Source organism: Accipiter gentilis, chromosome 10 (genome assembly GCF_929443795.1).
Source record: "Accipiter gentilis chromosome 10, bAccGen1.1, whole genome shotgun sequence".
Lineage (NCBI taxonomy): Eukaryota > Metazoa > Chordata > Aves > Accipitriformes > Accipitridae > Astur > Astur gentilis.
Genome location: NC_064889.1, coordinates 35,380,575 through 35,397,312, shown reverse-complemented (window position 1 = coordinate 35,397,312; position 16,738 = coordinate 35,380,575). Strand labels below are relative to the sequence as shown.

The window sequence follows — 16,738 nt, the reverse complement described above, 5'->3', positions numbered from 1 at the left end:
TAACCCCAGCCAGCAACTAAGCACCACACAGCCGCTCACTCACTTCCCCCCCCCCCCCAGTGGAACAGGGGAGAAAATCGGGAAAAGAAGTGAAACTCGTGGGTTGAGATTAAAACGGTTTAATAGAACAGAAAAGAAGAAACTAACATTCTTCTCCTACCTAGCTCAAAAACATAGCACTATACCAGCTACTAGGAAGACAATTAACTCTATCCCAGCTGAAACCAGGACACCCCAGAACTACTCACTTGATAAAATATTTGATTCCATCTGCTGTATAAGCTTCTTCCCATCCATAAGGCAGACCTAAGATAAAATAAAGAAATAAGATGTCTCTCAAAGCTTGTGACACAAAGAACAGTTTTGAAATGGTGTAAGTTAGAATGCTGTCATTTCAAACCATGCCATAAAAAGATTATAAATGAATTCTTACTATTTTTGTAACAGATAATAATATAAACAATACAATTTAATAAGTATTTGCTGTGCTAGAAAGCTATACACCATTTGATGATACTTTTATTACTAGAATTTCTTTTGTAGAAGCTAAGAGTCTGGTCAAATTAGAGTGTAGCAGTTAACTCTTTTTGAACTTTTTACTGTAATTTTACACCTATATGAAGTGACCACAAAACCCCTATGCCTGTGGTCTGCTGAGGTCTGTTTTTACAGCTATTACATACAGAAGCTAGTAACTATATGAGATAGAAGTCTGGGCAGAATGAAATACTCTGCTGTTTGGTTTATCACCAACCTTTGTGTTTATATATAATTCTTTGGGAATTTACACACAAACTCCAAGACACTTAGAGACAGATTCAGAGAAAATATGTACAGATATTTCTACATAGACTTATCTATGTCTACATATCCTGACAAATGTTAATTTACTAAATGCATTGCTTAATTTTGTGATTTACAGTAATGTTTCCAGGAGTTAAAGTATTTAATACTGAAAAGTTTAGCATAAATGAAAATAAATAATTCTGAAAGGGTGCCACTTTTACATGCACTAAGAAATTGTGCTGTCTTTTCCTCTTTTGTAACTATCATTCACGCCAATCTTAAAAACTCAGTCTTGGACTTTGTTCTTAGTTTGAAAGTCCCGTCCATGAGAATGGTGAGTAATACTTTTAGTAGGGTGCTATATTATATCATTTCAAATTTTCATAGGAAACCTTTAACTTTTTTTATTACTATTTGTTTAAAACCAAGTGTTTGTCGAGTTTGAAAGGTGCTGGAGAAAGAAGCATCCGTCAAAGCGCAAAAATGCTCCTGATGTATGCTTTTGAGATACTGTATTCTAATGCATACACAGGGAAGTGCAAGGTCCTGAAAAACCTCTTTTTTTGGAGACTAGAAATATATATAAAATTAAAATATGCATGAAAATTGTATTGCAAGTGCTTTAGCTTTAAAAGCATCTCGAAATGTTAGTGTCTTAGGAGTTAAACTATTTTTGTTCAAGTCACAGTATATCTCAAAGACCAGCTCATTAGAACCATCTGTGAGCCTGCTTTAGATTTAAAACTTTTATTTGGAAAATGTGCTGGACTGCACGCACCATATGATCTTTGAAAACTGCTTCATACCAAGGCATGCCCTAAGTGCACACATATTTTTTGGGAATTTCTTTCTTAAAAGGCTCATTTTCTTTTCTCTCATCATCACACCTTTGTCCCTAGTGTGGTCCTTACTTCTTAAAAACCTGGAAAGGGATAACTTTAGTTCTCAAAGATGAACAGCGTTCATTACAGCTACTGAATCATGACTTGGCACAGTGAAGCAGGTACAAACCATCTGAGAAGTAATTATACCTGTAGGCACCAAGTGAAGAACAACAAGAAGTCTACCAAAACTCTAGAATTCAAGAACTTGAAAATTGGTAATTGTAGAACAGCACCATTGCTGTTTAGTACAGCTTGAAAAGCAAAAAGCACACTGGACTGATTTTTTTTCCTTTCACTTTTACCCTGTGTTAGTCACTTATCTCAGGCTTCTTCCATTTTTCAATGTAGCATAGATCTATACAGTCTGTTCCTCAAAACATGCCACCTACTACCTTTGAGAGAGAATAATCCACAGCTACTTCCCTTTAAATACAAGGTAGTTGCTGTGTAATGGTTTTCAGGCTGTGACTCCCATGAAGGAAGGAAGAAAAGAATGTTTTAAGTTATAAATATGCTAGACATGATCACTAGTTCTTCCTTCCTCTCCCATAAAAGATAGGACCTTTATTCAACATGGCTATTTTCTAGTGATTTAAATGGCAATAGGATTCATCCTTCAATTGCTTCCATCTGCCCTGGCCTTTCCTCACTTCTGCATGCAACATGCATATACAAAATAAATGACAACGAATTTGCTGTTATGAATAAACCCCTCAGCATCTGCTCTGTGCTCCCATGGATCCCCTACATCACCTGTTTCATTCAACAGTGATAATTACACTTTTTCCACTAGTAATTTGACTGAAATTATTTCTTTTTTTTTTTTCCTTCTAAATGAAGAACAGCACATAGGTAGCAATGATAACTGATGCTCTGTAGTCTTTTATTAACCATGAAAGACTACCCTTTTCAAAAACACTGAATACATTTGTCACCTATAAATGAGACTCTGGAGATTATCTCCACAGTTTATTTGCCTTGACTTTATATGCATTGGATTGTATATCCTATCCACTCTTTATATGCTTTGTAGTTCCACCTACACCTGTAGGGTTTTTAATGCCTTTATTTTCCACTTCTTTACTCTTTCTCCACTCATTTTTCACTGCTGTTCCCTTTATTCCTTTCCTTCACAGTTAGATTTGTACTTATATTTCTTGGTATTTCCCATGGTAGCCAGGAGGCTCTCATGCTTTGCATTGTATTTCCCTAGACATCATCTTCACTTCCTTCAAGCTCACTTTCTCCATGAATCATTCATAATTTGATCTACTTCCTAGTGCTCTATTTTTTTCACACAATCCAGGGTCAGATTTGTTGCCTGCCCTAGGACTTGCTTTGAAAGACTGCTAAGCTCTCACCTGGAGTAAATGGGAAGTAAAGGAGCTCAAACAGTCAGAAATATAGTCTGACAGATACAGCATTTAGCCTATATAAACTTGGGCAGTATTAGGTTTCCTACATAATTATAATTTCTTCTGTGAATTGCTATAGTGTTTGATGAAACTTCATAAATAATATATCTTGGCTGCAGCTGTCTGCATATATCATCTTAAAAAAATTACAGATTTCCAGTATTTAAAAATAATTTCTTTTCAGCAGAAAATACAGGGCTTCTGGCTATTCAAATATTTGTGATTATTTATCTTTTGCAAGGTAAAGAAAAGGTAAAACTGCAAAAGTAATTACGCATGCAAAAGAAATGGAGACAGTCAAAAGCCCAAACAGAATAAATAGTCTCCTGAGAGAGTGCATGTTAGCCAAAATACATAACCTACCATTATTTTGTTCTGAGTATATGCATTTAATTAGGGTTAATGCAAAAGAGATTTCTATAATTCTACGTGAAAAAGAAAAACAACTAACCGCTTGCTGCTGTATGTATACCAGTAGTGTTGCAGCTGGTCACAGAGCAGCAAGGCAGTGTCCCTGGTGACTGCTTGCCTCCTCAGCTGCGAGATGCCTGCTGTGATAACCACTACTGTAAAGTTAACATTACATAAAGCAGAAAGGAATTAAAACCCTAGGGCAAATAGAATTTTCCTGATACTTGATAAAGTGTGCATCTCATTGATCTTTATCACCTCCTTAGGTTAACAGGACAAAGAAAATGCACCAGCATCGATACTTGGTTGGTTGCAGTAAGTAGAAAGATAAGCATCAGCCCAAATTATAAACTTGTATGAAGCGACAGACATTGAGGATTTTGCCTACTGTTTCCAAGATGGAATGCATATACTCTCCCTCAATAAAAGAGGCACATAGCATGATCAATCAAAGCATGTCCCTAAGGGAAGAAGGGGGAAAATACAGACATTAGGAAAAAGCCCCATTTTACTGGGCAGTTATCAAACCTAGAAACCCTGCAGTAATGTAGTTGGGTGTTTTTTTTCCCAATAAGTTAGTAAAAAAATATTAAAGCGAAAGAAATGTAGAGATCAGCAGATGAAACTAATAAAAGCAGATACCATAGCATGAATATTCAGTTGACTCAAAACTGACAGTTATTTCCCTAATGCCTAAATACTGCGGTCCAAATACATTTTATTTTTCTTATTTTCTGAAAAAATTGCTCAAAGGAAATGAGAGATTTAGAGACTGTAGTAAGAATTATTCAAAAATTTACTGTTCACTAGGATTCGATCTAGATCTGGCTGAAGTGGGACTGTTTAGATGCTTCAAGATGGGACTATTTAGATGCTTCAAGATAAGTATGTCCTTAAGTGCCTTATTTTGGCCTTAAGGCCAGACTTTAAAACCCTGCTTCCATTACAAACAGTCATACAAACATTATTGATGAATTTGGAAACACTGCTTAGGGATAGCTGCCTACCAGAGGTGGTAATCTCACCCTAAAAACTCTTTTGTGAAGCATAAGCTGATTTCCAGCAGCGGTCACAGCTTTGTCATCCACCATAAAAAGGATGTCTGGCTACAATGCGTTTCCTGTTAGGGCTAAACAATCTCATGGCTGTATCATTAAACCACCTCATCTGGAATTAATATAAAGTATCGAGCTTAAGGGATGCAATATCAGCTGGAATTCAAAAGCCACATAGTACAAGTATTCAGTATCACATTGAACACATTCTTTGACCAACAACAGAAATAAGGATGTCTTTTTTACATATCCTTTTACCTAGCCTGACTTTTTCAGTTATACATATTTTTTTAAGTAAGAGAGGATGAGCTAGCTCAGAACTACCCTTTATTTACCTCCTTATGATTTATTTATATTTAATATTAGATTCTCAAAAATGATGAAGTTTTTTAAGAAATAGGAATTACCTTCTAAAAGTATTTCTGATTTACAAGATTTCCTAAAGAACACGATAAACAGTTTTCTCCGTCACTTGGTAAATGAGGTTTTGAATTCTGATCTCTTTTCAATACCCACCAATTCAACTCTTACCAACACTTAAACCTTCTTCATGTGGCCTCAATAATAATGCAAAATTGGGTAGTTAAGAACCCAAATGCCTTTGGCTCTTCTCTTTGAGCTATCTAGGCAATGTAAAGAGGATGGAAAGCTGAAAATCTGAGTTGCTGGTTCTCAGTTATCTGGTCTTGGACTCCTGAGTGCTACTGGAATATGGGAACATCCCAGATATGAGACTAGAGGTATCGTATGATGCAAGACAACTCACTCTTCTGCGAGTTACACAATTTGACACAGCTAAAGCAAAAATTTGTGGAGAAATAGCCAGCCTTGTTTGTTGAGGGTGTTCAATGGGGTGCAGGCATAAAATGGCCCTTTGTTTTTTGAGGCTGTCAATAATATATACTGTATTGTACTGCTTATTTATGAATTAAGTATAAGTACTCAGGTTCAGAAAAGCAGCTTTCAGATGCGAGTATGCACTTCTGGCATTTGCTGGTGTGCCACTTTATTCTTTAGCCCATTTTAAGTGCTCTTCCCACAAACAAATGTGTTCCATTTTATGAATAATACTCTGCTAAGGGGACATTCCATTCCTTTCTTTCACATATCAAATTCCATTTTAAAGAAATTGTTCTTTTTCTTTTGTTGTTGGTAATTTAATAAAACAAAGATGGAGTAAGTAGTTTTGAAGTGGAGACATCTGGGAAATACTAGCAACTGAAATGTACGCTAATTTAGAGCATGGTTGGCAGATCGGCTTGTCTCCCTTCAGTCTTCCTAGAAACCATGCTTCAGGAAAAATATTTTTCTTACTTTGAATATTCAGGGCATGGTGAAAGATGACCTTGTGTTTTCCCATTTCCTATTAATCATATGATTAATAACTGACCCATCTATGTTCAAACTCATTAATCTCTTATTAAAACAATTACACATCAGGTTACAGTTTAGAATGAGAGTTATAAAATAGTTCGCTTCTCGTGCTAACGGATTATATAATCAACTTTAAGATCTTTATGGTAATTTTGAAATTACAAACTGTTACAAATGTCTTTCTTCTAATACTTGTCTGTGAATAACTTGGTACAGTTAATTAGAAACAGTATGGATACAACAGAAATTGTAATATATGAACAATGACCCATCAACTGACTAATTTAAGGAAATAAGAATTACCTCAGTCAGTAAATGTGATCAGACATTATTGTAGACATAGTGCTCTCCTACCTAGCAAATAAGGTAATCCAAATTTAGAACAAACTCTGCCCAGCGTGTGGACTTAAGTTCTTCAGAAATGAGTGAGAGCTATACTCATCTGAGCAATGAGGTTGCTGCTATGTGTCTTCAAGAATTGCCCTCCTGAAACATTACTTTAAAAACGTTTCAGAAGCTGAATATTGGAAATACAACAAAAAAACCCCAAACCTACATATCCTTCAAATAAAGACTAATATTCTCCTTTCAAATAAAGTTTTAGGTACTGTAGGATCCAAGCAATTTGGACTGTTATTAAAATGAGAAGCAAACAATCTAGCTGATGCTCATTTTTATCCATGCAGGAGGTTAGTAGTTAAAGTACAAAATAAGCGCAACACACTTAATAAGGGCAATAAAATACTTTTCTTCTGCTTAGGTGATGGCAATCAAACGTGTACAACCAATTATACAGATATGGCAGAAGTCACCAGAGCTTGCAGTACATACTTCACAATAATGTTACTATAGAACATTCCGACTTTTAAAGGGAATAGAAAGAGTACAGCCAATTAAGTACTGAACAGTCTGCTTCAGCAAATAGAAGCTGTTCTTCTAAGGTACACTGGGGAAGACGCAGACTTTTGTGAGAACAGGGAAGGTAAATAAGCCACTAGCAACCAACAAAAAAAAACCTATCGACTTTTGGATAAGTCCTCCTTTTAGCCCAGAGGTAAAACAGAAGATTCTTGCCATTACTTACTGTCACAGGCTAGAATCTGAGCATCTGCACCAGCTACTGATGTGAAACTGGGAACATCTTTTAGCATACAAAAAGCTGAAGAAAGACTGCATTCCTTGATATGCTGATGTGAAAGGAATTCGAAGTACTACTAGTGATTATTATTTTTGTAATGTAATCACCTTCCAGAAAAAATGAATTCTTTAGCAACTTACATTGAGAAAAACAAGCTTATCATTTCAATATGCTTATAATACAATCGATGTGTGTCACATTTGGCTTACAATGCCTTTTCACATACCACAGCTTTGATAGTCAGAAGTTCAACAATCAATTTGGAGAAAGCCAAGATACCATTAAGCAGTATGTCCTTCAACACTATAGCTATATGGTCATGAATGTAATATGCTTGTTTAGCCATTAGGTCAGGAAAGCATAAGCCCTCAAAGGTAAGGGATAATAAAAGCAGAGAGGAGTTTAAGACTAGCTCATTCTGACCAAATACAAAAAGTCTGCATAATCTACTGGCTCATATTATTGTCTTTTAAAAATGCATTTAGCACACTGATTATCTGACAATTATTTTTGTATTTTTCACCTACACTGCTTCTTACTAAAATGCTACCAGCTGTCCAGTGAAAATACATAAGAAAGCAGTGACCAATCTCCCCAAATTCTTTTGTTTATTGTGGTTGAAGAATCTGTGGATAAGGTGGAGGAAATACAGAAAATCAGAAAACTGCAGAATGCAGAAATCTACCTCCTTCACAGAGAAGGCTGCAAAGAAAAAAAAAAAAAAAATCATATCAGTTCTCCTTATCCTCTAGTGGCTCCCATCTGCTTTAGTTTGCCAACAAAAAAGATGTTTTATTTTATTTTAATGTTAAAGGCTGCAATAACAGAGTCTCAATTAGTGACACAGCAAGAGAAATACAGCACTCTAAGATCATATAGGTATTAGTGCTCCCTGATAAGGTCTTAAAAATGGTAAGCATGCTTCCCATTACATTTTTTTTTCAGTCTTATCCAGCTTTAAAAAAAATATAACTCCTTTCTATGAATTAATTGCAGGTTTTTTTCTACAGTCTTCCAGTATTGACTATTAACGTGATGCTGTCTATTTGTGACTGGTCAAGAACACATTATTATTTCAATTGCTGATTGAATACACTACAAGTAATTTTTGAGGAATATTTGCATAAGTTAATTTGAAATTAATTTTGTTTATACCTACAAATCTCAAACTGCTGAACAGAAGTCAGGAAACACGTTATTTATTATAAAATTAGAGAAATGGCCCATAACTGGGGAATTCTACACAAATGCCACATGGGCTAAAAAAAAGTTAAATTCATAGAAGTAAGTACTCTCTTGAGAACATTCTTGTTCTGAATTGGTACAATCCACCTTCAGCTGATTAAAAAGAATCTGGAATAACACATTCTTATTCCAGAAATAAAAGCCTCTGCACACAGGGCATTCACCACCAGGACTAGGTAATTAGGAATAGCCTGGAATACTTCACTGTATGGCCCAGCTCTAAACCATTTCTTTTCTCCTCAGTTTCCCCACTCTCTTGTTCCCCTGATTCCTCTGTTCCGGAATTCATCCATCTCCTCCTTTCTTACTGGATCAACTTCTCTTGTCACCATCTATTGTGCTATCCACCCACTTCCATCACTGTCATCTCACATTGCTCACTGACGCATGTGATTGTTAAATATAAGTTTAATTAGAAAGCATTCATTGGTAACGAATTAAAATGACTGTCTAAAATTAGATTTGAGCAGAAATTGTCTGAGATCTAAAAAGCAATAGTATTACACGATATGCCTTTCTTGCTAAGTAATATCTTACTTTTTTTCAGTGATGATGAAATTAAACTGCACAGGGGGCTGGCATGAACCACCTACAATTGAAAGACACAGAACTATGCTCTGCTGAGCTCATTTCTCAGTAAGTACAGACCAAGGTAATGCTTTTTCCTTTTGAAGCAAGAATTTTAAAAATACATTAATACAAGATATCCTTTTAGCCTGTTGCTGTAGCTACATGTAAATAAAAGAAGGGTTTTATTTACAGAAAGACATGACTTTAAAGTCAGCATATTTTAAAAATAGTGTCAAAAGTTCTTAGAAACTAGGATAGATACCTTTCCTTTTTTATTATAAATCTGAAGGGGAAAAAAAGTCCGCCTGTGCCTAAATTAGCATACTTTATTTTACCTTAGCTGTAAAGGATTCTAACGTAATACCTGTAGCAATCACCAGTGCAAGGCAAAACCTCCATCCTTAACTTCCAGTTAATGATCCATATGCTTTATGGCATGAGGTAGTAGATCTAATATGAGGCTTATGCACATTTTATACATCATTTAGGTCTCCTTCATAAGCACCAAGCGATTATGTTTTCCTCTTGCAAATTCTCCTTATAATATACTTTTTAAAAGCTTCCTATATCATTCTTGGCAATCAACTTTCTCTGTACTTCTTTCCATTTAAATTATCACATTTGTGCACCATATATGTCTAAGTAACTCTGCTAGCCCTCAGCTTCTCACTCCTACCTACTGAAAAAAAGTGAAAAAAATGTGACAACTGAAGGAACTGACAGAAAAGCATACCAACCTTCTTAGACAAGATGAGCACTGATAGCTTTAGCATACACTGACATTCGAAACAAAGGTCTGATCAACCCCCCGCCCCCCGCCAGCTTTAATCCAGCTCTCTCATAGCTGTGTAGCCACAGAAAATTAACTCAGCATTAACTGCACAAAAGTTTGCACAACTCCTTTGGTTCAGCTCCACACTGGACTGGTTGCTTTATTTTTTGGTACCTGAAATAACGAGACAGTTGCTCTGTGGTTGGTGTGGAGACATACATACCCACAGAGAGACACCAGGTCACCTACATCTCCTCGTAACCAGCTGACTATGTCTGAACTGTGCTTGCAAATCAAAAGAGGGCGGGCAGCCTTGAGTTTGAGACACTGATTTGGGATTGAGACCTCAAGGTTCAATTCCCGTCTCATCTGTGTGTTTCCTCTGTGAGCAATTTGCATCTCTGTGCTATAAAATTTGGAAGCTTTTTTCCTCCCCTCTTATGTCAAAACATCATACTACAATTAAGGATTAATATACCAAAATTCTAAGCATTATGTCAACAGAAATTAATAGAGGGACAATTTAGGAAGCATTTACCATCCAGTAAAATTGTTAGTTCTGGAGAGTTTTGACTTCAGTCTCTGTAGCTACCAAGAGCAAGAACAACTTGTATGGGAAGAGCACAAAGTCAATTAATTTTTTCATAGTGGGGACACAGTATGGACTAAACGAGTCCATAGACTTCTAAAGGTCTGCTCTTTAATGAAGTCTTCCTTCAGAGATACTGGAAATTAAACTAATGAGACTGCAATAATCTTGTTAGCTCATCTGCATTTTAAGGTATAATAATATCACTTACTTGTTTTTCATTATTAAAATGTTTTGATTTGAAAGTCAGTACAGACAGTGCCTATTCAAAAGCTGACTCATCTTTTCTCATTAAAGGGAAGTGAATGGAGAGAGAATAAATTGCTTTCCTAGCAGCAACAACAGAGTTCTGAAATCTAGGTCACATTAAAGAACTGTCTTAAATTCAGGCTTTAGACATTGAATTGTCTTTTTCCTTGCTGCGAAACATTGGGAATAAGATTGGATCACCAATAAATTAAGTAGCAACTTGTTCATCATTGATACTTTAAATATTTTTTTTTTATTTGATCAGGTTATAAAATTATTCTGTCTGTATTAGTGTCACCTTTTATATAGCTTCTCTACTTGTACACAATTACTGTAATGTTCTGATTCTCAGACATCAAATTAAACAAGTGGGGTCGAATTGCTAGGTCCTGCAACAATACCCACAAGTAAGACCAGTTAGGTGAGAACAATGTAATTCCTCACTCACATTCAACAAAATGTAGTTTTAGTCCAAGTAAGGAAAGTTCAGGGGTAATTCAGGATTTAAAACCCATCTGTAAACGGACATTTCTTTGAAATGTCATTGAAAATCAGGATTATAATTTTGTAAGAGCTTGACTAACTGTATCAAATATTTGAAATAAATAGGGTGTAATTCAATAAAGACAAAAGTAAAGTACTACTTCAGGAGCAAATAATCAGCTGCACAAAAGCAAGAGGGGTCTGTCTAGCTAGCCTTTGGTTCAGCAGAAAAGGCTCTGAAGTACAGGAAAGCCCAAACTTAATACGAATCGCTAACATGAAGCTATCAGAGAAAGGGAACACCATTTGGGGACATAAGAGCTGGTGTGCTATATATTAAAGCAAACAAACTTATTGTTCCGTTTTTGTCTCCCACAGGAAGATCTCAACTACAGAACTCAATACAATTTTGAGGAATTGGAGAGAATTCAGAGAAATTCAAGGGTGATGAAATGGCTAGAAGACATGCTCTGTAAGGAAAAAATGAGCAAACTGGTATCAGTTTATTTGGGGGAATGGAAAACGGAGTGGAGACACAATATGGTCTTCAAATATGTTAAAAGATGCCACAAACAGGAAAGTAGTAGGGTGTTTTCAATAACTATAGGGATGAAGACAAGTAGTAATGGGCTTAAACTGCAACGAGGAGGATTTAGGCCAAAGGAAAAGCTTTCTAATGGCAAAGATAATTAAAGATGGGAATAGTTAGCCTACAGAAGCTGTGGAATATGCTAGACAAATACATGTTTGGATTAGTATAGATATAATTCATGTTGCTGGAGGCAGGTGGATGCGCTACCCAATTGCTGGAGGTCCTTTCTAGCCAAATCTTTTCTGATTCCTTGGTGGGAAAGTACTAGCTGAGTGCTAGTTTTCTGAACTTTTGCATAATTTACATTACACACAGACATTTCTTCTGCTTCCCATTTGCAAGGCATTTTTATGTCTTATGTTCACAGGAGTAATAAATTTTAATTACATTATGTACTGAACAACTCTTCACTTATCTCCTTCCAAGTATTTATTGTAAAACAAAACCAATCCTGGCCAGAGAAACAGGCTTTATAATATGGGGGTTTTTAGGCTTGTCAGATAGCACCTGAACTCACACCCCAATAATAATACTAAAACCAAACCAAAACAACAACAAAACCACAGCCAAAGGTAAAACTGTGGAAGTTTTTTTGCTGTCTACTACCTTTCTAATAAACTATTCAACCCTGATTTGGCTTCATAGACCTTATTTATGTAACATTACAGGTACTGCTTTTAGGTACATGTATGCACTTAAATACTGCTATTTCAGCAGTCATGATGTTATAGCTCAGTGGTCTCAAATTGTTTTCAGTCAGTCATCACTACCCACCCTCAAAAATTCTCATAGATTATCATAATGAATCTTGTAATTGAGAAGAATGTAAAAATGCTAAGTTTGTGTAGACAAGCTGTAAATCAGTTACAAGAGTTTGGTGGTTCAGTGGCTGTTGACAAACTACAGCTTGGAAACCACAGCTATAATTCTAAATTACTTTGAAATATGTAGATAACCATGCATTAAAAATTTATTTTGGATCAAGTACACAGCACTGAAATATAACATCAAACATATAGTACCAAAATATAGCAACTACAACAAAAAAAGGCAAGAAACCAAAACTAGTAAAACTTTTTTCAGAAAACTTTAACGAAGCTTATGCTGGCTGTCTCTGTTCTTAAGTCGATGCTTCCTCATTAGTCATTTTCCTTTTCTAATGAAACCTTTAAGAGGGTAAGACAGTGTAAAGGCGCTACTTAACACTGTTCCACAGTCAAGGCACCAACTGACATTTTTGTTCAGTGAAAATGCACTGCATAAATATAACACACAGTGATGGTAAAACAGAAACAAAGTATTTTTATAAATCACTAACAAACTTGACAGTTATCTAAGAATGTAGAAGAATATTACCTATATTGTAATAGAGTCTAGTAGTAGTAGGTTACTATCCAGGAAGAAAAAAAAAGCTGCTTTCAGGATTTCCTATAGATATGACACCTAGTCAGAAAAAAAATATTTATTTCAGAAGACTTCTGTTAAATCCTTGCCTCCCCACCACCACCTCACCATGAATGAGCAAGTCAGCCGCCTCATGGCTCAAATTCCTCCATGAAATGGAAATAATAATTTTAGTCAAGGTGTACAAATGATGGAAATAAAGTAGATCATGTTAGATTTACAGATTCAAGAATGGACTTGTCTCACAGGTCTAGTGATCCATTTTTAATTTAATATCCAAGCACACTCATTTTAATTTAAATTGGAAATATTTTAAGAATTGTACACTATTATATTTCTCAGGTGGAATGCTTCCTTTCTGTTGCAACGAAACATTTTAAAATTCTTGGACAGATTTTCCTTTTCAAACAGTTCTTGAACACTGTCAAAATTACAACTCTTCATTCTTATTTACCATGCAGGCAAGATTGGAAATTTAAATGATTTGCAGAAAATTCAAAGTCTTTCTGCAGTAAACAGTTATGTAGAATAAGCTTTTAAATTCTAGATGGTGTCCTTGTAAAATTGTATTAAATATGCTTGGATTCTTTTCCTAGGGACTATAGAAACCATTTTGCCTGTTATGCAACTTTGAATTTTAATTTTTCGGAAAGTACGTAAGTTGTTCACCTTTGGGCTTCTCATTGTGATCTGATTTGCAGTGCGTCTAAAGAGTTGCTGATAAGCTATCAATCTTTTTATGAAACATTCTCATTTTCAGAACGAGGCAAAAATTCATCAATGTCTATATTACAGGGCAAAAGCTCATCTCGTGTATTTGATGTTATGTATTGGAACAATTAAAATGAAGCCAAGGGTTATTCTCAGTTTACACCACTGAAGATGTAAAAGGAAAATTACTAAGTTTTATTTCAATTCCCAAACTATATTCCTGTGTTGCACTAGCAAAGTTTTCAGATCAGCCAAGAAATGTGGGTACTCTGCAATTTAATCAAAAATAATATTGAAATTTCTTGCTACTTTAATTTTTGGACAAACTATCAGTTTGTGTAGTAGCCACCGTTTCTGCATAGTGTCACTCACAGTGTGTGGTTGATAGCAGGGACCTATGATCCCGAGCACATGTTGAGCTGGAAGACAACTGACCCTAGCTCCTACAAAGTGTTCTGCTGAGCAGAGCTGGAAACCAGAAAACCACTGCCCCGCAGAAACTAGGTCAAGTGATGCATTCAGCGCCAGCATGAAGCTCCTCTCTTGCTCTACCTTGTCTTGACCTAAGTTACCTTTACAAGATGAGACTGAGCAAACAAGAAAGCAACTAAATTCCAAATTCAAGACAAACTGGGAGATGCTTCAACTACATAAGGAAGAGGTTTTATGTCTCAAGTTGCCTTCAGAACTCAGTGGAGACCAGGAAGACATGCTACAGGCACACCTAAGTCCTGCTCTTGTGTATGGAAAAATCAATTTTTGAGCATTGTTCTTGAGAAGTTGACAATGTTTGGTATAATGCCATGATGCTACATGAGGAATACAGTGCCAATATTCTGTGGCAAAAGACAGCAGTCCCCATGAGCTCAAAACTCAGCATGATTCTGCAAGTAAATGGAGCCACTGATGACCAGGTCATATTCTAAGATTACCGATTTTGGTAACTGATGGTGATTCCGGAATTTATCTTCTTTTTTTCAAAATGTCAACTTAGAAAAGATTCAACAGTAAGAAGTTAATTTAATAACTTTATATTATTACTTTTTACAAAAATGAAATTACCCTCCCATTCTGAAGAAAAAAATCTTCAACCTTCAGGGCCTAGCAAAACTCTGAAATTTTTCACTGGATAAAACAGTTGATAAATTCTCTTTTGGGAAAACTCACCTCTTTAGTTGTTGTTGAAAGTTTCAAAGGAAACAGATTTTAATTTCAACAAATTAATATTTTCTAATGGAAGTGCTGTCTCAGAAACTGTTTAATTTTCAAACAAACATAACCTCTTTAAAGCATATAGCACTAATTTTAAGATTTAATTCTTTTGTTAGTCAACGACTATTAAAAAGGGGAGCTGTACAGATGCATTCAGGATATACGTTATATAATTTAATAGGTCTCTTCTATTTCTGATTTCAGTAATTCACTGAAATATTTATGGCCTTGCCAGAACAATGAATACAAAGAGTTATCTTTCTAGTTATCCATTATCCTGCTCCTTCCCAAGCAGCTCTTCCAGTAAGGAAGAAAAGGTATAGTTCTAGTTTATTAGCTGAAAGAATATTAAAAGTATGCTATCCTCCCAGTGCAGAATTGTCCCCACAAAGATGATCTTGCAGGAAATAATTTTCTATTTCTGATACTAAAAACATAAGAAGATAGAATGAGTTTCAGCAAGTGCTAGCAATCAGGCAATATCCTTGGGGTCAACAGAAGACTCATATTTTGATATTCAGCCTCTGCAAATGCAACTTTAATATCACTAGCCTAATTAACAAAAGTCAGTTAGCCAGGGTATGCCTACCCATCTTACAATTAAATCTGGATTTTGATGTACAGACATAAACCGAAAAGGTGTGGGGGACAGCCCACAATTACATGTCAACTTTTTCAGAGCTCTCCTGATGAACTACAGCCAACTATCTGTACAAAATTATAGCACTGTTTCATCTTTAATTTCAAGAACAAAATAGTAATAATGTATACAGCATTAATTCTTTTGTAATAAACAAACACACCAGGGCTGCAACAAATAAATAAAAGAAATATAAATACTTAACAATATTAGCTCTTCTCAAAATAGCAGATTATTATTTGCGAAGACTTGCTACTCTACCTTCTAACTTTGTTCCACCCACACTGTCAAAAGAATGGGAGGGGACAACTAACACTTTGCTGAATATGGAATGGTTTTGGCAATTCACCATAACATACTTAAAAAACACCTAAACTGAAAAAATGGATAGATTCCATATTTCAGCTTTTAATGCCCGAGACGTAAGACTTGGTCTGTGGTCCAAAAATCAAAAGCAACTTAACTATCAAGAGAACGAGCACTAATGGATGCTGACCACCAGCAATCTCCATTGCCTTCCTTTTATAGATAGTCAGCATGCAAGGAAAATGAATACAAAAACTGGGCAACTAAACTTCTGCCTGTAGGATCTTCATAATCAAATGTATAGTGACTAGCAAGATCAGTATCAGTAAGGTAAGTAGCATTTTTGGAAGCTATGTTAATTTGGAGGTCATTTTAGTGAACTTCAGCACGATTGCCATGTGTCAGATCCCAGGCTGACAACAGATTAAAGGAACATGATGGGAAAAAATAGTTCAAGGTGCACTGCTTGAGCTCCTGCTGAGCAGAGAAGCAGGCTTCATAGCATTTAATGGATACTGATGACTGGGATTATATCAACAACAGCAAGGTTGTATTTTTTGATAGAAATTTCAGAGGCAGAGTGAGGAAATTAGCAGTCAAAATACTTGAAAGCTACATTATGCTAGTGCACATTTCAAAATGCCGATTGCCTGCTCTTTTATGAAGAGATAAGTATGTTCCAGGGTTAATCAGATTTTGGCCATTACCAGTACCAAGTGTATTTCTTTTCTAATTTTGTAACAGAAAAGAAGAAAATGCTTTCTCAATTCTTTTTAGCATGATTTGCACCATATGGTGTACTAAGTGCTACAGTTCTTTCACTAAGGCATTATTATCCTTTGTATGATGAAAGTAATTTTATGTCTTCAGGAGATGCTTGTATTCTACAAGGCAGAAAGGCC

At 35.6% G+C, this 16,738-nt stretch overlaps 1 protein-coding gene across 10 annotated transcripts in view; it reads right to left on the bottom strand.

Moving 5' to 3' along the window:
• The window catches only part of STXBP4 (syntaxin binding protein 4), a 76,920-nt gene that overhangs the window by 18,477 nt on the left and 41,705 nt on the right, over positions 1–16,738 (bottom strand). For 9 of the 10 annotated variants that reach the window (XM_049811777.1, XM_049811771.1, XM_049811774.1 and 6 more), the window contains one exon: positions 249–306. The exons of the other annotated variant lie outside the window; for it this stretch is intronic. In XM_049811777.1, the coding sequence (XP_049667734.1) occupies positions 249–306 (58 nt within the window). The remainder of the gene's footprint in view (positions 1–248; positions 307–16,738) is intronic. 10 annotated transcript variants of the gene reach the window in all.